Genomic DNA, 26,929 nt, shown 5'->3' with positions numbered 1-26,929 from the left:
AAAAGACTTGAGGTGGACTTCAAACTCAGCCTATTCTCCTATACTCAGTGTATGGAATAAGTAAAATTAGTTGAGATGACTAAAGGTGGAATGTGGCTGCTGCCATCCCAGTTCACACATCAATTATTTTGACTGACAGCATTTATCATGGCAGAGATGTCAAAGAACACACAAGAAAATATAAATTTAAGTTCAATTTATTGAATTCCATGCCCCCACATGTATTTCCATGTTACAACAGTAGAGAACAGAGTGATAAACAAAATTTGTTGATAGCTTGGGCCTCTTTACTGCATCTCACTGGTCAAGAAAAGTGAAAGAAATAAAAAAATGAACAATGACATTTTGCAGTAACAATCACTGAACTTCATTCTGATGGCACCAAAAAGGTCATGTCCAAAATGGGGTTGGAAAAAAGTTTGAGGGCCCCCCCCCCAAAAAAAACAAACCCAACCAAATAAAAAGCAAACAACAACAAAGAAACAAGGTAAATACGGTATATTGATTTTGTGATCCCATTCAGAATCACCGCATTACCACTCCCTTTCGGTCCACATTGTAAAAAGGAAAAGTGTCAGAACATCATCCAAAGAGACACTGAAAATATCTGGGAGCCAATTTAGGATTTGAAATATGTTGTTTACTGGTGTAACAAAGGAAATACTGCTGTAACGAGCAACGAGTTACTGGAGGAATTCAAAGAGCTCATCATTATGTTTGGCTCAAATCACCCAACAGAGGGCGACTGTTAGAACAACAAATTAAGACCCGATTGAATTTAGTTATGCTCAGTGGAAACAGGAGCAGTTCGGCCAAAATACTAGTTTCACTTCACCGTGTTCATATTTTTCTATTTAAATCAATTTTGAAAATGCCAAATCCATAAACTACTATTTTGTATCCAAAACCTCACCTTTTTTTTAAACACACCCTAATTTTTCACCTGTTAAGCTATTCAATCTTTGTTTTCGACATATTATCCCACCCCTCACCCCCCGCCAAATCCACAAAGATGACCTGACAAAAAAAACAAAACTCAACCACATTACTCAACATTCATAATAGCATTCATAATATTTGTGACCATTTGTACACAAATTGACTGGGGGAAAAAAAAACAACAACAAAGGTTTCGTACAAATCAAATTATGCCGCTCCAGACAGTTTTATCATGTATGACAAACTACTCACTAAAGCAGTGTTGAGATCTTATAAAAAAACAAAACAAACCATATTTTGTTCCGAGTCAACAGCAGCGAATTTAAGAGCAAAGTGAGTAAACTAATGTCAATGATAAAACATGTCTGGAACAACCAAATAAAGGTGTTACAGTTGGACAGGTCCAGGCACAAGTCTAGGATGAATTAATGAAGACACTGTCAGTGGTTAAATGATGTTTTCCAACGTGACCCCACCAACAAATCAACCTATGAAAGCGTTCATCGAGACGTCTGAGAGGTTGACACACAAATGTGTGGAATGAGCATCAGGGATGTGATCAGGGACGCAAAACATCAGGAAACCAAAACAGTGGAACGCTCAATGTTCAAGAAAGCCAGAAGAGATGAGGGGAAAAAAGCCACATCCCTGAAAATGGTATCCATCCATACCAACATTAAGACATCGTACACTGGCAACAACACCAGTCGTACACTGGTAACGACAGGCAGTGTACGACTGGCAGTGTGTGTTTTTGGGAAGACCGTGAGGCTTCGCAAAAACACGGGGGGAAAAAAAGAAATGTTTACACGTAGCTTCAAATGTAATTTTATTTCTAATTTATAAGGATCAAGATTTAGTTTATGTATTATTTAGTTTGTATGTGAAAAGAACGTCACCGATTGGGGCGCACATGACAAGCCCCGCCTGACTCAGGTGCGCGTGGCGACTGCTTTTAGGGCTGCTTTTCCTTTTTAATCCAAATAGTTTAACTGAAGCTGCGTGTAAAAAAAAAAAAAAAAAATTAAAAAATTCATAAGAAAACGCAGATCGTCACAGCGTCAAACATGCCTGTCGTTTCTCTCATCCATGACACACACACACGCACACACTTTGGTTTTGCTTCACTGTAAAACCTGAAAATTCATTTGAAGGAAAAAAACTGACCTCCACTCAGGAAGCAAAACATTTTTTCTTTTGTCTTGTGTAATTGTAAACGACGAGTGTAAACAATGAATCATTCACAATTTGGTTTTCCTCAAAAAATGATTCAGAACACCTCGTATTAAAGATTGCCCTGTGGAAAATAGACAGTTGCTGAGAACAAATTACAGCACTTAGATCATCTGTCACACAGACTTGGAACGGGTTCACGAAGACCAAAGTGCTCCAGAAACACTCCTGCTGAACTGACTCTGGCACTTCTAATGCAAAGCAAACTATTCACCATTTGGTTGTGGGGAAAAAAAACAACTTTTAATCAAAGACTGCTTGCTTAAGTACCAGAGAGAAGGGAAATAGTCACGATGCATAGAGAGCATCTAATGAAACTCTTGGCTTCTGCAAACAAAAAAATATTCTTGAAGTTACCCAGTGCTAAAGCCTCACAGCCCCTTCCTCCTTCAAACTGCTTTCAGCAACATCAAAAATAAATTTTAAAAAGCAAAAATACTCTTTTTATGTCTTTTTTTTTTAAGCACTGTAAGGGGAGGACACCCCCCCCCCCCAAAAAAAAAACTAAGAAGTCACAGCTGCCTGTTCAAAGATGCTACAATATCGCTATCAAACACTGAGCCCACCGCTCACATCCCTTTCCGCTGCTGCAGGAAGAACATGACTTCTGCTCCTAAAAAAAAGGTAATCGCAGTTTCTAAACGCAACAGCAGCAAAATCAAAATGACACGTGTCCAATAAGCTTTAGAGCTCGGCAATCAGCCACCGGGTTAGAGAGAGCGTACACTGGGAACCAGTACATTCACAAAACTTCCAACTTTGTCATGACAGAACTTCAAGGAGTTGCAAAGTTGTTCTAATTCAGAATAATTTAGTTTGGACCAGTTGGGGGGAAAATTAAAATGAAAGAAACTGAAACTCTTGTTTTGCACCAACTTCCACAGAAACCATTACCTCCAGGTAATCAAACGCAGTACTTACAAGCGTAGCTATGAAAACTGTTGTGAGCCTGTCTAGTCGTATAGCGTAGCTTTTCTTTTCATGTACCAGCTACCAGAGGCGACTTCACCAGCGCAACAAGTTTTTAAAAATTTTTTAAATGTGAAATGCAGCAGCTGTCTGTAGGAGAACCCACCAGCCATAGCGAGACAGCACGAGGCCGCATTTCATTCCCATGGCATTCGTGTGGTGGCCAGCTAGCATCCACGAGTCAGCGTGGGGGGGCTCTGCTAATGAATTATTCATGATGAGGGGAAACAGTCACGCAGTATTTAAATAAAGCTGCCCTTTTTTTATTGCAACGTTCACTTTCAAAATAAACGTTCACATTCAGGATATTTGTCTAGAGTTTGTGTTTCGTTACACCTCAGCCGGAGTGTGTTTCTTCCCTTGCATAATGGACCTTCGATTAAACGTTTACTTACACTATTAAATTCATATTATTTGTGCTTGCACTCTGCTGCGTGACAGAAAACTGGTTATTAATGGTTGAGTGCACATGGGAATCAGTAAGGCACTTTAGTGACAACAACAGTGTAAGTGGACGATGGCTGGTGTTAGTGCACCACTGCAACGTTAGAAAAATGATCATTGTTGCTGCTGTAAATGAAAATGATTTGCAAGAACGACGGGTTCACAACAGCTCTGATAGTTATTTTCACTGCTGTCTACAATTAATTTCAGGAAAAATACATTAGATTCTAACAAAAGAATGGTGGTCCTGGTGTCTGGTGCAAAACAAGTCAGTTTGACTCTCATTTGAGTCAAAAAAAATAAAATAAAAATGAGACCGCTGTCTTTGAGGAAATGTTTGAAAAAGGGAAAAAGATAAAGCTTTTACATCCATTGAACAGGCTTGAAAACAAGTACAATGTGAAACTGAAGTGTTGCCTGAAGCCTGTGTGCAAAGGCTGTAAAAGCCTGATGTGTCCAACGGTCCTGGAGAAAAGACAAACCAGTTAGGAGGGAGCCGAGATTCTAATGCAACTAAAACCTAAAGCACAGTCGAGCCTCACGTCTTTTAGGTGCTGTCCTGTTGGTTTCCTGGCTTGTCTTCGACCTCCTCCACCTCACAGTCGGCGCTGGTTGAGTGGTACTCGGCCACGTACAGGCTCTTGTCGATGCTTCCTGGAATGGGCTTGATGTCGGTCACCAGCTGCTCCTCGATGGTCTTCAGGTTGAATCGGTCCTCTGAGGTGATCAGGTTGATGGCCAAGCCCAGGTGACCGAACCGCCCTGAGTGCAGAGAACATGTTTAAATATAAAATCAGTGACAACTAGTGTTATTAACACAGGGCTCCTCCATCTATTACATTTTAAAACTCCATTTTTTCCCCAGACTTCTGTGGATCTCTGACCATGTTTACTGTCACGTTGGTAGGGGTAATTAGCCAGAAACATTTTCTCCTTTCCATGCTCAAATTAACTTAGTTCATCACAGTTCATGCTGTGTCTTCTGCGTGTGAATTTCATGCATAAAATACCTTAAAAAATGCTTTTGATGTTCAGATTTTTTGCTTTTTGAATCCCGTTTTCAAACAGGTTTGTGCTTCTGAAGTTAAAGCTGCTCTAGAATAATAATAATAATAATAATAATAATGCACAGGTATTAAAAAATTTAAGACTGTACCTGATCTTCCAATACGATGGAGGTAAGTCTCTGCATTTTTGGGGAAGTCGAAGTTGATGACCACATTGACAGCCTGGATGTCGATACCTCTAGTGAAGAGATCTATGGGGGGAGAATTATAATAAACTCCGTACCTTGATAGAAAACATTAGGTGTAAAATCCTTCAGAATCCAACAAACTCACCAGTGCAGACCAGATTTCTACACAGTCCATTTCTGAAGTCGTGGAACACACGGTTTCTATACTCCTGTAAACAAAAGCTCAACTGTTAAAGAACAAACAACCAAAATATGCTAAACATTAAAAAATTATTCTTTTCTTCACTTTGCAGCCTTAGAGCAAAATGAAAGCTATAAGAAAAGATGAAAACACAACTAAGGACTCTCCTACGCTTCAGAAACAACAATTTATAACCTGATATTTTGTTCCAAAAGAAAGTCGATTGATTTAAGAATAGTTTGTCATTTCCTTAGCAGTTTTTATCCATAAAAGCACTCAGCTATGCAATATATGAAGATTAAAGTACATATGAGACAATTTGCATAAAAACTAGAATACCCATTTCAAATAGTGTTTTGTGTGAAACGCGTCCTGACCTGCATCATCTTAGCGTGGATGTAGAAGCAGGAGTATCCCAGCTGAGTGATCTTCTTGGCCAGAAGCTCAACCCTCTGAGTGGAGTTACAGAAGATGATAGACTGGTTGATCTGAAGCTGAGCAGCAGATAAGAAAAAAGAAAGCACATGAACATGTGGGGATGGGGTTCCTTGAATCAATATTTATCATTTATCCCTTAATGTTAACAACAGCAGCACTAAATGTAACATTGTAACTGTACAAGTTGTTCTGAAGAATCTCATTCTAGATAATAACATTAAAACACATTTCCCACCATGCACTGTGAAACTGAGTGTTTGTGGGGCTGCAGGCCGGAGTATAGCTGGTTCTTACCCTGGAGAACAGCGTGTTGAGGCAGTGGACTTTCTGCCTCTCTGTGACATAGGCGTAGTACTGAGTAATGCCCTTGAGAGTGAGCTCCTCCATCAGGTTTATTTCATAGGGTTTCTGAAGGTGCTTGGCCTGCAAGAAGGATGCACAACGGATCGCTTTAGGTGTGGATTTAAAAAGCAAAGCAGCGCGTCAAAAACATTTTCATAGATGTTCTGGCACATCTTTGAATTAACAAATCAACTTATGGACTGTCAGTCTATTGTTGTAGTTTTGCAGATGTGAGTCTGAGCTGGATCACACAAAACTTTATGAATTGATTTTGGCGATTTGTGTGGCTAGTAACCCAGATCACAACTTTTTTCGTCAAAGATTGATACAAATGTGGGAAAGACAATTTCCATTATATTTCTTTCTTATGACACACAAAGTTCAGACTGATGTAAAATCCACACACGTGAGAAAACAATGACTCACACTTGAACCATGACTACATCGATGAAACTGTACAGAGTCACTTTGGTGTCAACTTTGACACGTCTTTCAGAGCAGACCGCTGAAAAGCACCACCTTCAGTACATGTTCTTTCTCTAAAAACTCATGACATATACGCAAGTCATATCTGAGGGCAGATTATCATGGTCAGCGAGTCAAGGGTCATATTATAGGATTACTAGTTTTACGTGCAATTACATCGCGGGGAAAAATAGGCTTGAGAGTTTTCCTTTGTGCAGTGAAAATTTCAACCGACGACTATTTTGGACTGGAGAGCCCCAAACACTTGGCAACGGGGAGAGAAAGATTGTCCACCAAGAACACAATTCAAAGAGAAGGACTAGACAGGCTGCACAAGAGCGAAAGTGGATTAAATACCTTCAAGGAGCCCAAATGCAATTCTGCTACGCAAGAACAAGTTCAGGGGGAGACTGAAGGCTGTGAAACAGAAGAGACATCTGCCCCTCATCCATCTCTGCCAGATATCTGTTGTGTGAAACGCTCTGGTCTCAGGTTTCCCCACCGAGTGTAAAACACACTGAACTCCTTAGTGTGTGTGCATGCTAATAATTTAATTCTAGTATACTTGACACCAGAGTAGAAATACTGCATACTGTAAAAAGGTCCCATGATTTGGGGGGGAAACTGGACTGATTTAGACGAACAGCCAGATGACGTTTGGTGCTTTACGTCCTGTCTGCAGCAGGAGCCAAGTGGCCCCCGGCCATCAAGTTGGCCCGTTGGTGGGGAAATGATCTGGCTACTCACCATGAACTTCTGCACACTGATTGGAAAGGTTGCAGAGTAGAGCAGGATCTGCCTGTTCTTGGCCAGGAAGCTGATGATATCCTCGATGAGCACCACAAAGTCCTGAGACAGCAGCTTATCTGCCTGGGAGGTAATGAAGACGGTCAATACAGAAACAGACAGGACTCCAAATCCAAAAGAAACTAATTTAAATAAAATGGACTTGAATATGTGATAAGACCTATTGAATTGATAAATATTAGAAAATGTTTAGTCTTGTTACCTCGTCCATCACCATCATCTGGACACGATCCACCTTCGCCACACCCTTCTTAATCAAATCCAGGATCCTGCCAGGTGTGGCGATGACCACATGCACTGGTGTGTGAAACAGAAGATTAGAATTCCACAGAAGAGGAAACACAAGAAACATGATCTTCATATTTGTCGATTCCCTTTGATTACTAAGTTACAAGTCGGCCTCAAAAAGTAAAAAGCGAAATTTCTGCCGTCATGCAGATCGGACCGCCTGATCTCTGGACATCACATTTGTTAAAATATCGAACTATGTGTGTGGGGGTAAAAAATTCCTCGAGGGATGTCATGAAATTTCCTGGATTCTTACCGGTCTCATCCAGACGCATGATGTCATCTCGTAGGTTGGTGCCTCCAGTGGTCGCCATGATTTTAACTCCTCCCAGGTGCTTGCTGATCTGGATGGAGATCTGGCTCACCTGCAGCGCCAGCTCCCGGGTAGGAACCATGACAAGTGCTAAGACACAACAGACAGGTTACAAAGTTTTTAAAAAAAAAGCAAATGCTGAAAGACTCAACAGAAGCAGATGTAACGTGTAAAAATGAAAAGACAGCGCATCAACAGTCCACAGAAACAGCCTTAGGGAAGAAATCAAGAGCTTCAGATATGGCAGCAACAGGACAAGAAAAGAAAGGAGGCTCAAAAGACGAAGGAACATGTGACAAAAATACAGCTAATGGCAAAATACTATAGGAAGAGAGGACACGTCCATGAGTGGTAGTTGTATACGTCTACAGGCAACGTCTAACCTTGTATGTGGTCCTTCTTCAGGTCTATTCTCTCCAGCATCGGGATGAGATAGGCTCCACTCTTTCCTGTTCCATTCTTTGCCCGAGCCAGAATGTCTCGTCCTGACAAGGCGATGGGAATGCTCTCCTCCTGCAAGGACAAAAAAAAAACCCTTTCACCAATGCTGTAACTGCACTACAGCATCACTCTGCAGCAAATGTCTCATCAAAATGATGAAAAATCACATAATTGTGTTATGCTGAGCTTTTTGATTTAAAGTCAGTCTCTCATATCCTGTTCTCTCAGCTGTAACAGAAGAAAACGGCCATCAATATTGTACTTTTCACACAAACAGCAATTTAAATGCAAAAAGAGACAAAAGACAAAGGACATTGAAATTCTCTCCATTAAAACTCCTTTTCAGGCATAAAACAGGTAATCTGGAGGAACAGTAACTGTACCTGGATGGGAGATGGCTTCTCCCAACCCATCTCAAAGATGCCCATCAGAAGTTCTCTTTTGAGACAGTAGTCTTCAAATTCATTCCCTTTTGTTGACGTCACATCCTGATGTACACATAGAAATGTACACATGAGGACAGAACACTTGTTTTTATAAAGCCCACGTCAGATGGGAGAAATGTTTGACTTACTGAGGTTTTGACCCTGTTGTCTTTGGGAGGGAGCTTTAGGCTCTTTTTCCAGTCATCTCCAAACTTGATACCTCCTCCGTCCTGAGGGGCACCACCTGCTATCTGAGGAGCACCCATAGCCTTCCCTTGAGTTGAGGGTGCTGAATGAACTGAAGATGGTTTGGTCTGTCCTCTTAGCTGTCCATTCTGCTTATTCAGTCCCATGACGACATGGCCAACATTTTCTGTTCTGGCTGTAGCCATATTTCCTGTATAGCTTCTTTTTTCTTCAAAGAGTTATATTTTTGCCTCTTAGGTTTTTGTTTTTAAAAATTCTCTCCAAAGTTAAAAAAGCTTAATAGAGTATTAACAAACAATATTCTCTATTTTTCAAGTCCAAAGCATTCAGAACAAAAGTCAGTTCATAGTATTTACATATACACATGTACGTGCAGTTGTCCCCTTAAACAACAGAGTGATTGACGTACAAGAACCCCCCCAAAAAACTTTTTTTTTTTTTACACAAGAGCTCTTCAAAATGAAGAGAAATTTGCATTCATATGCATGAATATACTTGTCCACAATATAGAAAAATTATATATGAACAAGTATCAAAGCAGTTCAAGTCCTGAAACAGAACAACTAAGGCAATCTGAACTTGGGGAACAGCTTTTTCAATATACTCTTAATTCAACCTTTCTAAATTGAAAAAATTTCCTGTTTCCACTTTGAGTCCATTCAAGTTGCTCAATATCCTTGTCCTTGAAAAAAAGGATGTCCAAATTTGTACAAGTATTTCCCCAAATCATATAGTTTATAATGTTCGTTGTTGATTTCCACTGTGTGGATAAAGTTTGCTTCACACGTGTGAAAATGATTTTTTTTGAATCACAAATCACAGAAGGGGTGTAGTCCAAAGCCAGAAAGCTTTCCACCTTTTTTTTTGAGATTTGGAGTTTATATTCTTTCTCCTCCAGGTGTATGACCCTCTCCACAAACACCACAGGTCCTCAGGCCAGTGTGTGAAGTGTGGCTGTGATGAAGTCGCTGCCTCGTCAAAGTCAGCCAACAACTCAAAACTTGTCTCACCTACAAAAACAAACAAACAAACTTCTGAAAATAAAAGATCTGGAAGAAAAGTAAAAGAATCTGGCATAAATTAACTGTTGTGATACTCTTTGGGGGGAGGGGGGTACTTCAACACGTGACAAACAATTCCTGATTACATCTTCCTACGTGGAAAAAATGCGTTAGTTATAGAATCAACAAAAATATCTCGCAACTGTTAAGAATTATTAGGAATTCGAGGATATAATTCAGTCAGTATTATAAACGCCTTCAAGCCTGATCTGGTACCAGCAAAAGGCTCTAAATGCTAATTCGCTTAAAGGTTTGGTTTAAGAGTGCACAAGTGAACTTGCCAGGTGGCAGCAGTCAGACGGAGATTAGTGAAGCCCAAAACTGACAAGATTCTGAAGCCTGACCAGCTGTAAAGACGAGGACGCCTGAAAACATTAAATAATGACGGTATATGGGCCAAACTAAAGCTAAGACAATGCAAACTATTAGCCGCTACACACGGATAGGTGGTGCCCTAAACCGCGGATTTCTAATCAGGCGAACGAGTTTGAACTAGTTTTCTTCGTATTTTCTTTAAAATAGTTTTATTGGACTTGAAAATGGCCAAAAACTTAAAGCAGTGATAATAACTTTAACCCGTGCATTATCTTCTTAACTCAACTTGCGTTAATGCTGCGTCAAAAGTAGCAACCTTAGCAAAGTCCGGCTACTGAGTTGAGGCTAAGCAGCTCAAAGCTAACTACCCGAAGCGCCACTGTAATAGTCATTTCAGACTTTTAACCAAAATTTCAATTGTGAACTATGGCGCGTATTAAACTTTGCGACATTACAAATTACTTACACTCTTCGTATTACTATTTTTATTAACGCTGCATGGTAAATTAGCCTAGCTGCTTCAAAGCTAATATGGCAAAAATTACTCGCTAACGTTCGCGCTAGATGCTCACAATAACCCTGATGTGTTAACGAAAAACGACGATTAAATGTCAACCCAAACTTACCTTAGCCTTTTTTTTATTTTATGATGGATAATAGTTGTGCAGTTGATCCTCGACTTTCTTTCCAATTCTCTTTAGTAACTGAATTTTACTTGAAATAAATCGCCTCTATTGTTTCTTCTTCCTTTAAATCAACATGTCCGCCCGCTTCTCCTTCTTCTTCTACGCTTTTTTTCCAGAAACGCAACGCCAGTTTTTAAGTCAATACCGCCGCCTAGTGGATGCGAGGGTACAGAACTGGACACAAGTACTGGAAGCTTCACGACGGTCCGGACTTCTTAGCTGACGCGACTTAGAAGTTTTATATATTTATATATTTGTATACACGTCATCATAGTGAAATATCTATAAATCAACCAATAAGTTTTTATTTGTAATTAAAATTTTATACTTGTGCTCAGGCTCTGTCGACATTTACCTGGAACGTGGATCCGTCAATAACATTTTTCTCTTGGGAAAACAGATGCTCCAGGGGTTAGTACTTCCTGTGTCAGAGGGATTCTTCTTATTAACTTACTGAGTTAAATGGTTGCATTCAGGGATCTCTTCAGGGCCAAACTAACCTCAAAAACTACTGGGTTCTTCTTTGCTAGACATCCAACGGTTTTTGCAAGTTTTATAAAATTCTAACAGATAAGCACAATATATGAAAATATTAGGTTTGATTTATACAACTGAAACTCTTCTATGACCAACCAGAAAACCTTGGCCTCTTTATTGGTCGCCACACATCAGAGAACATTTAGGTTGAACATCTGATGGAGAGATTTTTATTCAGCTCTTCAAATTTAAAGGGTTAGGGTCCCCAAATCAGCCCCTATAATACAAGACCAAAAGAGGGACATTGTTACATCAGCGGAGAGTCGAACTCTAAAATCTCAAAGTTAATTTATAATAACCTTCAAAACAAGTTTCATACAGCAGCAGCGGTCATGTCAATTCAACTGCTTTGTTTTAGATTCTAAACTGTATATAATTTCTAATGTACACCTAGCATGTAATATTTATATGTTCCAGAGGTTAATCAGGTGGACCCGGAAAATGTGCAGCAATTCATCAGCCTTCAAGAAAGCCCACGAGTCCTGACAGTTTAATTTAATTCAGACTGAAAATATATCAACAAAGCATTATGTAAGGAAATCAGTTATTAATTTACAGTATTATAAGTTACTTTCTCATCCATACAATGCTGGTAAAGGCCTTATTCTCAATATGTAAACATGTGACTAACTGGCAAAAACAAGTTACACATGAAACACAAATACTATCATAACAATGATACCAGTAATGATATAATAACATAATTATTAAAATGATAATAATGTAATAACCAGTGCATCTTTAATGTTTCCCTGTACAAGTTGAATTTGATACCTGCTGACTTTGGTAACAAACAGTTAAACATGTTGATACAGCAGAACTTTGGTTCAAGGCACATCCTGACATTCATCAGCGGAGGTTACACACGTGTTTTTGTCCGTCTGTTACACTCTTCATGTGCTTTTGCTCCACATTTTGAATCTCTAAAAAAGTTTTAGTGGTTCATTTGTTCATCATTGCCCACGGAAAATATTTTGCAGTCAAGATTTTAAGTTCAACTCCCATCTGTTTTACAGTTGTCACATCTTTGAGATTCTCCCTCATTTGTTCCTTAAATTTATTGCACCATACAATGTCAGATCTCTTTTTTCACCCAGTAAAGACAGCTAGCTGATATCCTGGCACATATCCTCCAGATACAGCGGTTTGTGACAGACGGGTGTCGGGTGTCTTTGCTGGAAAATCTTCCTTATCTGCTCCACACAGATTGTTGAAGCCACCTCTGTCTCCCTGGTGAGCTGGGATAGGCTGAGGAAGCCGTGAGGCAGGTCCTGCACCACAGTCAGATCCACCGGTTGGCCCATGTCTCGTAACTTCCTGGCAAACATCACAGAGTCGTCCAGTAGGGCATCCAAAGCGGAGGCCTGACGTACGGAGGGATCAGGAAACAAGAACAGAAAATTAGAACGCCAGTTAGCTGGTTGAATGCTAGATCTGCTGAGTCGTCATTACCAACCAGCACCATCAATGCCCAGAATTCAAAACCAGTCAAGTAACATTGTATGATCAACAATATAAAACATCTGACATTATAGTACATATAAACAACTACCAACACACCACTGACACTTTATAGTTATAGCATACTATGGTGAAGGTGTTGACCCATACCTCTTACTCTACATTCAGACACAGTATCAACATTAATTTCTCAAGGAGCTGGTGAACAGTAAAGCAGGGCTCAGGGGTAGATTTTGAGTATTTATAACAGCTAAATGATCCATTTTTGCCAATGCATCATCAATAATGTCCATCTTTAGTTAATACAGACTTCAGTCAGGACACATTCATAGGTTACAACAAGTTTACATCCTGTAAAGATGTGCAGAAATACCAGCATCTGGTACTGGTATGAAATCATTCTAACTGGTTAATGATCAACCAATGAACCCAACACAAATATGGTGTTATAGATACACATACCTCTTCTCCTTTGGGCTTTTCCCTTCAGGGGTCGCCACAGCGAATCAGTTGCCTCTATCTAACCCTGTCTTCTGCATCCTCTTCTCTCACACCAACTACCTTCATGTCCTCTTTCACTACATCCATAAACCTCCTCTTTGGTCTTCCTCTAGGCCTCCTGCCTGGCAGTTCAAAACTCAGCATCCTTCTACCAATATATTCACTATCTCTCCTCTGGACATGTCCAAACCATCTCAGTCTGGCCTCTCTGACTTTATTTCTCTGTGCTGTCCCTCTGATGTACTCATTCCTGATCCTATCCTTCCTGGTCACTCCCAGAGAGAACCTCAGCATCTTCATCTCTGCTACCTCCAGCTCTGTCTCCTGTCTTTTCCTCAGTGACACTGTCTCTAGACCAAACAACATTACTGGTCTGACCAGTTTTGTACACCTATTACATATGGATCTCCAAATTAGAGCCAACATCACAGGGTTGTTCAGTGATTCAACATCAACTAATTACTTTTAAAAAAAAAACCCTGAATTTATTCTGATTATCATTAAAAAGTTGAAGTTGCTAATTATCTGTGTGGGGTAGGTTTCCTCTCTTACCACGATGTAAACTGGTGGCAACCCTCTCAGCAGGTTGGCTGGAGCCAGCAAGGGCGACACAAACGGGTTCCTGATAATGGGACAGGTGGTTGGGCGAACAAACGCCAGGCACGCAGAGCGCAAAGGCTCAAAGCCCGCTGGGTACTCCACGTGATCTGCGTGGTTTGGAGCGGAGGGGCCAGCGTTGGGCCTGCAGGTTTCGTTGCGCAGAGTCTTCCTCTGCATTCCTGACTGTGAGCGGGATCGACCCGAGTTCCGCATGGGATCCAGGAAGGACTGGATCCAGTTAGAGGCTCCCTGGGTGAGGTCGCTGAGCAGCTCCGCAGTGTCTCTGCCTAAAGAGTTGAGAGTGTTGCTACCCCCCGACGGCTGCACTGTCTGACAGTCTTCACCTGGAGGACAAACAGTGTGACATGAGTGAGGGATGAAACATATGGAAGGAAAAGAAGAATACTGACCTGAAAAGAAAGAGTCCAGCACCATGAACATAATCATTAATTTATTTTTAGACCACTAACACATGACATGTGTCAGGTGTAATAATGAACTTCTCATCAATTAAATCTTTCAGGATTCAGTAGATGAAAAAGGTGACAACTTGTGAAAAACACAACTTTTAAAAAAAAATCCTTTTCTGACCTCCAGGCAGTAGAGAGTAGAAAGACAACATACTTTGTTTTATCTGATCAACTTGATTGTTGTGTATCCTGGTAAACATTTGCTCAAGTCATTTCGAATAACGACATTCTCAATTATGTTGATTTAAAAAAAACCCACAGATAAATAACTATCAAGTTTACGCCATTTTACTCAACTTTACATCGGTCCACCACAAATATTGGACTCTTACAATCGGTAGTAAACTGTTAAAAGCACATGTTACTGTACAAAAAAAAAGAACAAAAACTTTTAATATCATATATTAGATGAGGAAGAAGCAGCTAAAGATGGGTTGGTGACATTTTTTTCTGTACTATATTAAAATATAAAATTTAATTGTTCGTAAACTTCAAATAGATACATATTAACCAAATATTATCGAACATGCATTCATTCATAAAGTACAGTACAGAACAGGGAGTGGTTATCTTCAGTTAATTCAATTTATGGACAGAAGCCAAGGTTTACCTGTACATGTTTATTCTACATGTTATGTCTGAGACGTTTATCATTCATGTTGAGTAATAGTTTAATTGGTAACGGATGATTCATGGGAGTCATGACTGGGTATGAAAGGTCAAAGACACTTTGCAACATCATTACTTTAACACGTTTCACATGTATAATAATGCCTTCTGGTTACATTTACGTTTCTCACTATGTCCCAGCTGGAGTTTGAAACCCAGATGACAGCCGGTTCGTCCCGATCTTCCTCTTCCTTTCTTTTCTTAGTTTGTACTTAAACGTCTACGCTTTGGTTTTCTATTCCGGTTAAGCTAGAATGTGTTCAGTGAGGTGTGAAGCAGCACAGCTTCCGTTGTGTTACTGAACTCCTACATACCTGCGTAGGCATTGATGCACTTTGTGAGAACACCTAGAGGCAACAGAGGGTCAATGAGCGTCAGCAGACGGGAGGGCGAGGCGTCAGTGGTGAGCAAGGTAGCGGGGTAAGCAGCCATGATGCCGTCAGGGACTCGAATGCCTGTGTTCATGGCCTTCATGGACACAGTGATACAGAGGTTTCCTCCAGCGCTGTCACCTGCCAGACAAACCCGCTCTGCTGTGGAACCTGAAACACACACACACAGACCCATGAGTATCTAGATGATAATGATGAATTCAACTATGTATATATAATAGATAACCATTCACGTCAGGTCCAACACTAAGCAGCCATGAACAGAACTGCTCAGTCAGAAGAATGCCTTCCACAACGACATGCTAATTTAGCTAATTTTTTGTTAACAAAAGCTCAACTCAACTGCCGTGAAATAGAAATGAAGTAAACTTCTATGCTGATAACAACAGGGTATTTCCCCAGATTTGATCTGAATCAGCAGTTCATATCTTGGCCATAAAAGGCCTGATTATCTCAGATGTTGTCAAAGTGTGACATCATAGACAGACCCAGGAGATGACAGTTGTTCAGAGCCCAGCAGTAGGCATAGAAACATTCCTCAAGAGCGCGGGGAAAGGGTCCTTCAGGCGACAGTGAATAGTCCACGGAGAAGACAGGAACGTTTAGCTCTTTTGACCAAAGGCGGAGATAATTCTGATTCACAAGATGGTGGACAGAAAACAGAATAAATATGTGATTAACTGGTTGTTATTCTCAGTGGAATACATATTTCAGCATATCGTGTACCCTTTTGTGTAACGTAACTTACTGCATTCACGACTAGAGATTGCACTCCTAGCTAGCTGACGTTGTACCTGTTTTATTGTGCTGTACCTCATGGGATTTTGAAGTCTGGGCCACAAAGCCCCCTCCATGGAAGTGGATGAGCAGCCAAGGGGAGCAAGGCTGCTTTTGAACCCAGGGCAGATGGGAAATGGAGACGGGGGGAGGATCGGTTTGTGAAAACGCTAGCAGCTCTTCACTGTCCTATAAAAGAAGCCATAAAACAATTAGCGATAGAGAATACACACAATCCTCTTCATAAAGCGTTATCTAAATACTACATTGCTGATACACTGTACTGAACCTTCCCATAAAGCAAATTAATTTCTTTGCTTTAGACTTAAAACACTTGTCCTTTTTGTTTTTCTTGTAAAAAGTGAACATTTGTCTCCCTGATTTCTTTCCTGGTTTACATTCACTTCCATGATCACACAGTATCAAACCTTGAAAATAAGTTTCAAGTGGAAACATCAACCGAGAGGCCATCGTATCATACGTTTTAGTGCACACATACACCGGTAATGTATTAAGTGAGAGCTGTTTAGGCATTAATGTGTAGACATAAATGAACTACAGGGTTAAATCTGATGCAACAGATCGGTTTATTGATTAGGTCTTCATATATGAGACAAGCAGATTTCATCACATGGTGAACAAAATGAGAAAGTTCCATGTGCAATTTTCTGACATGCATCATTGTACATTTTCTAACTCCATCTATAACTCCATCTGTTCCATATTCAATTCTTTCTACCTTTGAAAGCCCCCATCTCTCTATCCACGTCGCCCTCCCCATCCACCGTCTCCACCTGTGGAATCTCACCTGTCCTTCTCGCAGCTCATAGGATATCAGACGCATGTTAACTGGCCCAGGCCCCCAGTGGGCTATTGGTGGTGACACAGTGGCCGTTAGACTTGGATCTGATGCCAGCGGGAGGCGCAGAGTGACAGGAGGTAAGGTCAGGGTGAGGTTGACCTGCACCGGGCTGGAGGCTATTCTGTTGAGGCCCTGCACAGACAAACACGAACGAGGGGGGGGTGAGCTATTTCAACTTCATAAAGGCTTCAGCTAATTGGAGTCTGTGAGAGAATACTTGACCCTGCCTACTGTTAAAAGACCGGATTCTGTGAGGTTCCAGAAGGACTTCCAGAACTGCATGTCCAGATTCTGGGTAATGCGCTCAAACTCAGAACCCCGCAACTCTGGATCGATGACGTACTTTCCTGATGTGAGGAGGGACAGGGCGGCCATACCTGGATGAGGATGTATGAGTTTGAACGTGAGCACATCAGAGAAGGTGACAACATCTTAAACAACAGCAAAAGAAGACAAACAAACCCAAGCCTGACTGCTGTTTGCCATATGTCTCCCCATAAGAAACCATGCTTATAACAATGGTCTGCAGGAAAGGACGTAGAGCTGGTGAAAACTGGAACAAGAAACAACACATACATTATAATAACTGGACTGCTGTCAAAGAGCTGAAATCAGGAACATACATTTATTTCATTTAAATGTCTCTTAACAATAAAGGGGTTTCTAATTTACGCTCTGTTAGAAAACATGATCTAAAATCAACCACAGTGAAGTGAGACAGTTTCGATTGGCTGACCTGAAAGCCCAGACAGCGGCCATAGAAGCAGGCTTTGTGCATGGAGCTGTACTCTTGCACAAACTGACTGCTCAGGTCCTTGTCCTGTAAGTAGTACAGCTGGCCGTATTCATTGTCGTTCATCAGCCGCTGGGCGAGGTGCAGCAGGGCACGCAGCTGGCACAGAGCGCTGCAGTACGCCTCCATTTCAGAGGCATTGTGGTCCGCCCTGAAGAAGGCACTGTTGTAATTGGCAGTTATGTAACGGCCCTTATGAATGATGTGCAAAAGACAAGACTGCAAGACCTAAGAAAAAAAACACACAAAACAAAATAAAACAAGTATGTTATTGTGATCAAATCCCATGTATTCAAAGCTTCAGACTACCAAACACATCAAAAGGTGACAAACCGATTAAATTCCTTGTCTTTCAACAAGAAAAATGTGAAATTATTGCACTCCTTTTAATTATTTAAAATTTTCAGCGATGGGTTCATCCTATTTACAGGTATCACTGAAAATAAACGAAGCATGAGATGTGATCCTTTTCATCGCTGCATTTAACTACAAATTACGTATACTCCCTGTAATTCATGACACAGTGCTATCAAGCATATTTTAAAATATTGGATTTTAAAGAAAAAATGTTGGTAATTCATCAAATTCATCAAAGACTGTTGTATTTGCTTGTTTTCAAATCTAAAATTTGTCGTAAGGAAAAAAACCTTTTCTGTACCACACTCAAATTAACATTGACCTCAGTGGAACTAAGTGGGCTAAAAATTAGACTGCAATTTTCGTGTAGGCGAAAAAAATTGTTTTTTTTTAGAAATGCAGTGAACTTAAAGTGGCCCCTGTAGCAGTCAGTGTAGGAGACACATTTGCAAAACGTTCTATTTAAAAATATGGGGTTGAATAGCAGAGGACAAAAAATGAATAAATAAAAGTCTAACACAGGACTCATTTCTGTCCACATGTTCAAAAAGAAAGTGAAACAAAGTGACTTGGGAACCCTCCACTCATCCACGTGGCCTGTAGGCAAACTGAAGGCATCAGGGGCATTCTGTTCTCATTTTACCTTCAAACTGCAGACCATACCCATTTAATAAGGACTGCCTTAAAATGATCTAAGGGCAACCAGTCTAAACTCTGAAGGTATTCTACATACTGCTGAATTTGAGAGCGAGGAATACAACAGACTCCTTCCAGTAATTACAGCATTATTATAGTGGTTTGGCAAATATACTGCTTCAAACTGCAAGGTCATTCCATGCCATTCAACTCAATTTTGCCAGTAAATTTCATTGTCACTCCCCTACAAAGCTCTTGGATGCTCCTAGGTAGCAGCTCCTAGGTACAATGGTAGCTTTAACAGTAGATGGAACAATGCATCTAGTCAGCAGGCCGAGTCATACCTTGACCAGTGAGCGGTAGCCATTCCCAGGTGTTTGTGCGTCAAAGTCATAATGGTGGAAGACGGCAGTGAAGCCGCCAACGACAGGCTCCAAGGCTCTGCCGTGCTCCTGGATCCCTCTAATACATGTGACCAGGCGATTGGCAACAGCACCGTAAGGCAAATCAGAAGGCGCACACATAATGGAAATGTTGTCCTCACACACCGTCTCTAAAGCTGCAAAGACAAGCTTGTAATCCATGTTTGACTCTAGGGAGGACAGACAGACAAAATCAGGGTTAGGATCTGTTCAACTTCCTTTATGTACCTCCTGTTTATTTACACAGCAGTCATGTGATGTTCACTGTGCATCTTGAGTAAAATATACAATCAACCAAAGAGTAAACAAAGACAGTCTTGAACTAGTCTCATGCAAAATAGCACTGCTGTGGTGATGACATTTATCAGTTGGTCAAGGGTTGAAATTCCAGTACAGCCTGATGATAGCACTTAGAAACAAGATGAGCCGACTGTTACAACAAACGCCCTGAAGGAGAATGAACTCTCGGCTTAATGATTCCTCATGAGGTTGTCCTCAAACATGCAGACATATTATGATTGATCACAAAACCGATATATCCAGAGTAGCCCTTCATGCACAAACCAGCAAACACATTGATATTAAACAACATGTGTGTTAAAAAGTCAGCCTATCAAGTATATAAGAAATGGGCCATTGAAAAACTGTTGGTTTGCGTGTAATTGTAAAAAAGAGGGTCGTGTCAGCTAAACAACAGGTTTGAAGAAATAACCAACTACTAGATTACACTCTTATATGCATGTTAATATCAGCATTAAAATGTTAATTTAATTAATGTAATGTTAATTTATAATACTTAAATAATAACCCCACACATGCAATTACAGAGAGAGATGGTGGAGTGAAGGGAGCCACACTCAGTACCTTGTTCAATAACAACGCGACATACTGTTAGTTCTCTGTGATGATCAGATGATGCTTCATAGTCTGTGGGATGATAAATTTGTGTCAACAATACCGAGAACCTACCTGTCCAATCAGCTGGGAAATATATAGGCTAATACTGTATTAGCTTAGCACAGGCATAGGAAACTCATAAAGTCTGCTTTAACACAATTATTAGCCTTTTAAGTTTACACCAACTGCAATAAGCATGACTCTGCATGGACACAACTGTAGCCTGAAAATAGACGGCTGGAATCAATTATTAATGTAACTGTCGATGTAATCTTCAAATAGTCATATTTATTCATGCTAAAAAATTCCACAAATAGAGTGAAACCATCAATATACTATTCTATCTCTTAATCTTTTTCATCTGCCCTGTGTTGTAATGGGCCCTCAGCAAGAAGCCTGTTGGTTCCTAAAGAAGACGTAAATGTTTAAATGTGTCATAAATTGTGGTTTCACTTTCAAAAATAAAAGCTTTACAATTAATGAAATAATAAAATGGTTCTTATCTTAAAATTAGATTAAGATAAATAAGTGAATCAATTGTATTATCTGAAATTTTTTAGGTATGAATATAATTGCACAGAAAATTTACAGAAACGCACAATATTATCTGGACTGAACTTTTTGATTGAGCGCTGCAGTGTGTTCAAGTGAAAATGTCACACAGCAGGACTTTAACTGCCCAGTAAAAAAATAATTATCTGATAAGAGAAAATACAAAAGGATTAAGCATTTTTTTAATAATGATCATTTGTCATGTGTGGCTCTGACTGACAGAGTCCTTTATTTAAAGGTTCCATATTATGCCTTTTTATAATTAATGTCATTCAGCTGCCAGATGTCTAACTACATTGTATTTAAAATGTCTTGCCCCAAACTAATCCATTGTCCTCAATATCTTTGACTGAATATTGATCAAATCATTTCCGGTCCAGACACTTCATTTAATCAGTGGAGACGATAACAAATGATTCCTGACAGGAGGTAATTGAAGCTGTGTTTCCTGACAATCGTCACGTACAATGAACGATCGCTCGCTATACAAACTGAAGAGCTAAACTAAAGCATTCTAATGAAACACGGTATGTTACCGCAGAGGTAAGACGAAACGTGGAGGTTTTTTCTTGTGTTTGTGAAGCATATTTAAGCATTGGCGTTTGGGCGCCAACCTGCATCGCAGTGAAATCACCTCTTGATTTCTGCCTGGATTATTTCACAACAAGGGTTTAGGACAATTGAAGGTCACCCTTGACAGGTGACAGTGTATATCTATTAGGCTGTAAATAAAGGCTGACGCTGTTGGTTAATGAGCTGTGTGGTTAGTTTGGATACACGCAGCTCTCAGATCACTTAGAAACAGGGCTTTGAACCGGTTATTGGAACAAAAACTAAAACCAGAAACTTTATATTTTTTAAAGTTCTGGAACTGAATTGGTTATTCAAAACAATAGTAACCGGTAACTTTTTTTTTAGTTCTTGAAGAAAATATCTGGTTTCATGTGTCACTTCCTGTCATTCACTCAATGCGGAGTTCCTCAGACTCAGCTCTGAAACTTAGATACTTTGAAACTTTGCTGTATCGTGCGTTGCCGCAACTTCTCCGTCTCCCTCTAATTCTCCATCCTCTGTTCTGTAACTGGATCAGCAATGTTGTTATGTTTACTGTAGGGACATAACTACGGTATGTTAACTAATTGCCTTAATTGCCAGTTTAAAAGCCCTAAAGCTACCTACCTATTTATATTTGAAAGGAAGGTTATTAACTATATTTTTTGTCCTAACTGGTTCAGGAACAGTTCATGGGTGGAACGTAAAACCAGAAACATTATAATATTGTTTCTATTCGGAATTGGTAAAAAATTCTAGTTCAAAGCCCTGCTACGAAGAGACAAAGCTGCTTTCATTCATCAAAAAACAGACAACAGTTTGGATTTAGTAGCCTCTTCATCTACTCTGAACTGGATAAGTGTTCACTATGATGCTGAGGATATGCCTTACGCGGACACACACACAGACACACACACCTGACTAAAGCAGAGATAACTAGTTAGCCAACTAGTTGTGAGACTTCAATATGGCTCAGGATATGTCAATCACTCTGGTTGTTACATCAAGGCAGGAGCTGTGAGCAAACGGATCGTTATGATGCTGTCCAGCCATAAATTCCAAAAGATTCCAAATATTTATTGATGAAGGAAGCGTTTGCTTTCCAGATTCTAGGAGTTGGTAGGGTTAGAGAGGACCACTATGTATATACATAGTGGTCCTCTCATAACAGGAAAAACACATTTTTTAAAACCTGTAAAACCTCCCAAAACTTATAGAACAATCAATTCTTCACAAGGATGTCAAGTGAACATTCCTGTATTTTTACACATCACAAAATACATAGAAAAAAAATACGACTATTGGTTGTCCCTGTTATCATCAGGACACCATTTTCTTCACAATAGGATTTTAACACTTAAACTTATTGACAGCAGTATCAGCGCTAAAATCGGGAGGATTTTAACACAGGATCACGATAACACGAATCTGAATCAGACATATGAAGAATTAATTATTGATTAGGTGTAGTATTAAGTTATTTAATCGATCCTCAGAGGTTAGTTTTAACACGGCAGTTGTCACGACACCAAAACATGACGTCAGCACGGGCTGGTGCCCGTCAAACACTGATGACTGATGTCGTCTGGTTCTAGCTTACCGCACTAATGTTAGTGAATGCGCCACATTTCACACTACGCCTAGCTCGACAGCCTTCCTTCACACTCCACCAGCCGGGTGTCGGTACCGCGGCTAACGAGCTACTCCCGGCTAACGACGCAACTTCACCGACAGTACGAAGTTTCGCTCAGCCTGTTGCTTTCTCTTTCACAACCCGGTACACGCATTGGAATTCAAAGACAGCGTTTCACCTTCGCCATTAAAACCTCTAAAACCTGCGAAAACACACAGTAAATACAATAAACACAGTAAATGTCTGTGGCTTGTTCGTGTTTCAGCTTCGCTCACCGACCCGCATCCTCTTCCTTGACGTTCTGCCGGTTTCTGTCTCGCTGAACGCCGGGTGACGTCATGTGGGCTTGCGCGCGAGGCGAGGCCAGCAGGCGCGTGCCTGATGACGAAGACGCAACAGGTTGGAGAACGCGCTGTCAGAGAGAGACAGCAGGTGGGTCTGTGGGGCTCTTTGCTTTGCTGCCCCCCACTCCCAGCGTGGAGTCCTGATCTCACTGGGTTTCATTTGATTAAATGAAGCTTATACAAAAAATAAAAAGTTCAGATGTTGAGAATAACATTTGGAAATTCCTGTTTTCATTCACCAGGAGTCAAAACGATTTAGTGAGATGACACCTGTTAAATTCACCAATCCAGATGCATGTACAGTACCTACAATCACTTTTAATCCAAGCTGGGAAGTGTCGAATAGAAGATACGATCTCCGTTATTTTTATTCAAATAGCCTATTGTCATATGAGTTGTAACAAAAAAAACACCCCCCCCCCCACACACACACATACATAATATTTTGCTTGAGAAAGAATCAAGAAGACTTCATCATCATCTTCATCTTCCACATCGTAGCCGGCACAGAAAATTAGATATTTCATGTCAAACTTTTCAAAATTTAAGCTCAGAGGGTCTAATAATCACAAATAAATCTGATTTTCTGTAATGATGGATTGAGACCTATTTTTTGTGTACTTGTAACTTACAGTACATTTGACACAGATATGTGAAATCCATTAAAATGACCCAAATCTGCAATGTTTCAGTTATTTTATGTGTTACAGTGTCATATTTCATCCCCACAGCTTTTAATATAATTTATGGTAAATCAATGTCGCTCACAAAAATTCTTCCACGTATTGTTAACAGAGAAAATTTTTTCATGATGATTTATTTTTTATTTTAGTTGGCCACCAAATGAGATAGGCCAGTTCTGTATGTACAGGTCTACTGTACATGCATTTGATGAGGACATGGGACACCCTAGTGGTCATCATGTCACTTGCAAGATCTAAATTGAGCTTTTTCATTTTTTTCCCAGTAGCCTATGATAATAATTAAAAGCATAGCATTTGGAATTAATCATGAGTAAGATTCCATTTGAATTTGGGGTGACATTTATTTAAAACTGCCATCTGTGACTATCTAGTAAAAGATTTTTCTTAAAAACAAAACAAAAACAAAACTAATTAATCATTTAAAATTGTTATGAATTGCTAGTTCAGAGTTAGTATTTATCTTATTTATCCTTGATGTTGTCTCTCTTATAAATTGATTATCTCCACCAACGAGGTTAGGTCCATTTGCTGGTTGTTAGTTTCTTATAGATTTAATTTAGGTGAATATCTTTGATTGGCAGATTGGAATGCCTGCTTTATTTCCTCTCAGCAATTAACGAGGAGCAAAGAAAAAATTAACCGATGGAATTAATGAGGCAAGTGTTTAATAGCACTGCTCTGAGAAAGTTTGACTTGGATAATGCTTCTTGTGAAATGTGCTGATCGCGTGTTAAATGATGATGATTGGTGATACATGCTAGCATTTTCAGTCTCTTTGTGCCAGTAAACTGTTCACATCACACTGTGTGTAAAGTTTTGGGGTTTTCTTCATTTTTATTTTGTAAACAGTGCCTGGTTCTTCAGTTATATAAGTTCAGTAATGTCACACCGGTTCACTCATGAAAGGTCACCTAAGTGAACGGATGTTTGCTCAACAAATTTGTGTTGCTTCCTCGAATTATAGACCTAAACAGATCCATTCACCTGTTTTCATGCAGGTTTGCTGGTCTAATTGAACATCATCTCCTCTGCAATCCGAAACCCTTAGCAGTATGTGCAACAGACGGACATACTACTTTCCCTAAACAGCTACATTCAGTAGTGGGAAAAATACAGCTGTGTTTGTTACCAACTGTCCATGCCTGGACACAACTCTATAGTTTTCTTGAAAGCATCAATGGATATGAAGGATAATCCCTGAAGTTACCATTTTTATATTTACATAATTATTATTATTATGAAAGCAATTTTGATATCTAGGCAAAGTTAGCCTTGAGTTGTTGTGAGTATGACTTTGCAAGATTAAAGAGAAGAAAGGGCAATGTCACTGGACATTTTGAAACGCTTGTTGATCTACAGGTGTCAAATCAATCAATATGGTATTGATCCAAGTAAGTCCTGAAACTTGTGAATGATCACTATCACAAGAATGTGAAAAATTCCAGTCACATTTTATTGTTTGTGATTTGGCTCTGCTGTTTTTCCTTTCTGTGCCTCAACATTCTCTACTACAAACTTGATTTTAATGCATTTTTATGGTCTGGTTTTAAATCTGTGACATGCTATATATGATCTGGAGGCCAAGGTTTGTGTGGTGCTGTATTCAGGTGTTCATGTTCATGAGGCAGGTACAAAGTGGGCAGGTAGCCTACTTTGACATCTTCACATTGTTTTCAATGTGAACAAGGACTTCAACTATCATTCACTCATACATGATTAAACTATTGGCAGAATTGCGAAGAGAAGTTGAGAAATAATTTTAATAAAATTTTGTATAGTGGTGGATATTGGACCCAGGGCGAATCTTTTACATTTTGACGTGGATGCCAAGACTGACGTGGATTCTGGATTACATTTTAACTTTGTACACTATGAAATAGAACTTTGTGCTCCAGTGCGTTATCTGGTGGCAGTGACTATATTAAAGAACCTTTGCAGCAAACTGTTCTGACTATATTTATTCCTTGAGGCAGAGGACCAAGGAGCAACAAATATAGAATGAGATGCTACACCCCTGTGTGTCCACACACAATTCCCCTCTATTGACGCTTTGAAGAAAGGTGACCTGTGGTGATAACTACTTTCATTATCCATAAACCTGGATTTTTCTTACGATGTTTTGAACATTGTCAGATAGTTTCTTTTGTCAGTCATACCTAAACTACTTGAATGAATACTATGAAACCAGGTGGAAGGATGGGGCATGTACTATGGGAGAGCAAATCCAGTTAATTCAGTAGATCCATGAAACTGTTCAACTGTCTTTTCCAAAGATAAAAAAGAATAATTTTATAAATTACGTTCCTCATTCTTACTAAATCCCCAGATGTCTCAGAGGTGGACCAAACCAACATCCCACAACTCCTTCACAACACGGAAACAGATTACCTGAGGAAAATAAAGTTGGAGAAAGCCCAGAATGAAAACAGTGACTGAATTAGACCAATGTCATTGCGAAAGTGTTAGCATAGATAGATAGATATTAGTGTTTAGCTGAAACCAACTCGATGGTTCCCTCTCGACTGCAGGTTCCTGCATTGTTGTTGTTGGATAAAAAAATATTAATAATCAGTTATCAGATTTTTTGATTATTTTGTTATGAAATAATTTATTAATCCTAACTTTACCATGCTAAAATTTTTTATTGTGACTTGTGATTCAGATGTGTGATTCTGGTAGTTACATTTGCAGGTCATTCTTTTATTTATACCAAAACCCCTATGGAGGCTTGGAGAAAGTCTGATCTAGTTCAACTTAACATTCCATGAAGGGCGAGTAAGAACCACAGGAACATCTCTGTTGACTGTTGGCCTCTGATTACAGTTAACTTAATATAGAGGTGTCAGATCTAGTATCTTAAATCAGGGTAGTGATCAATGTTGCCAGTTTACTAATGAACTGTCAACAGAGGTGTCATGACAACAGCTCTCCTCAAGAACATGCTGGTGTCTAGGAAGACATGCATGCAACAGAATGCATTTTTTCTAATGGTTTGATGTGCGACAAAGAGTTCTGTTTCCT

General features: G+C 39.8%; 2 protein-coding genes across 5 annotated transcripts; both read right to left on the bottom strand.

Moving 5' to 3' along the window:
* Positions 1 to 179: 179 nt before the first annotated feature.
* ddx61 (DEAD (Asp-Glu-Ala-Asp) box helicase 61) lies at positions 180 to 10,827 on the bottom strand. Its single transcript, XM_068332653.1, has 13 exons — positions 10,690 to 10,827; positions 8,630 to 9,697; positions 8,439 to 8,543; positions 7,998 to 8,127; positions 7,558 to 7,704; positions 7,216 to 7,310; positions 6,954 to 7,076; positions 5,694 to 5,822; positions 5,339 to 5,455; positions 4,926 to 4,989; positions 4,742 to 4,843; positions 4,128 to 4,347; positions 180 to 4,050 (listed from the first exon to the last, which is right to left on the bottom strand). The coding sequence occupies exons 2-12, from the start codon at positions 8,870 to 8,872 to the stop codon at positions 4,133 to 4,135; spliced, it is 1,470 nt and encodes a 489-aa protein (XP_068188754.1). The 5' UTR covers positions 8,873 to 9,697; positions 10,690 to 10,827; the 3' UTR covers positions 180 to 4,050; positions 4,128 to 4,132.
* Positions 10,828 to 11,422: 595 nt separating this feature from the next.
* Positions 11,423 to 23,220, bottom strand: lipea (lipase, hormone-sensitive a). 4 transcript variants are annotated; one of them, XM_068333070.1, is made up of 12 exons: positions 23,136 to 23,153; positions 22,145 to 22,242; positions 19,149 to 19,396; positions 17,755 to 18,039; positions 17,481 to 17,571; positions 17,250 to 17,395; positions 16,965 to 17,150; positions 16,193 to 16,345; positions 15,868 to 16,012; positions 15,302 to 15,529; positions 13,801 to 14,192; positions 11,423 to 12,650 (listed from the first exon to the last, which is right to left on the bottom strand). In XM_068333070.1, the coding sequence occupies exons 3-12, from the start codon at positions 19,386 to 19,388 to the stop codon at positions 12,393 to 12,395; spliced, it is 2,124 nt and encodes a 707-aa protein (XP_068189171.1). In that variant the 5' UTR covers positions 19,389 to 19,396; positions 22,145 to 22,242; positions 23,136 to 23,153; the 3' UTR covers positions 11,423 to 12,392. The 4 variants fall into 4 exon arrangements, with proteins under 4 accessions (XP_068189171.1, XP_068189172.1, XP_068189174.1 ...); XM_068333071.1 differs by lacking the exon at positions 23,136 to 23,153 and adding an exon at positions 22,828 to 23,122; XM_068333073.1 differs by lacking the exon at positions 22,145 to 22,242 and having other exon boundaries at positions 23,140 to 23,161.
* Between the last annotated feature and the right edge of the window lie 3,709 nt (positions 23,221 to 26,929).

This window comes from Antennarius striatus, chromosome 14, assembly GCF_040054535.1.
Source record: "Antennarius striatus isolate MH-2024 chromosome 14, ASM4005453v1, whole genome shotgun sequence".
NCBI classification, from domain to species: domain Eukaryota; kingdom Metazoa; phylum Chordata; class Actinopteri; order Lophiiformes; family Antennariidae; genus Antennarius; species Antennarius striatus.
The sequence above is the reverse complement of the archived record's forward strand: the minus strand, read 5'-3'. Positions and strand labels throughout refer to the sequence as shown.

Bases quoted from the DNA above. Each gene is read 5' to 3' on its own strand.
- ddx61 (XM_068332653.1), bottom strand. From the start codon at position 8,872: ATGGCTACAGCCAGAACAGAAAATGTTGGCCATGTCGTCATGGGACTG. The intron at 8,128-8,438 runs GTACAGTTACTG...TTGTCCTTGCAG, and splicing joins AGAAGCCATCTCCCATCCAG to GAGGAGAGCATTCCCATCGC. The intron at 4,990-5,338 runs GTCAGGACGCGT...TTTTGTTTACAG, and splicing joins TCCACGCTAAGATGATGCAG to GAGTATAGAAACCGTGTGTT.
- lipea (XM_068333069.1), bottom strand. The intron at 17,572-17,754 runs GTCAGCCAATCG...TTCTTGTTCCAG, and splicing joins GCCGCTGTCTGGGCTTTCAG to TTTTCACCAGCTCTACGTCC. The intron at 16,013-16,192 runs GTACAGCACAAT...CTTGTGAATCAG, and splicing joins AGACTTCAAAATCCCATGAG to AATTATCTCCGCCTTTGGTC.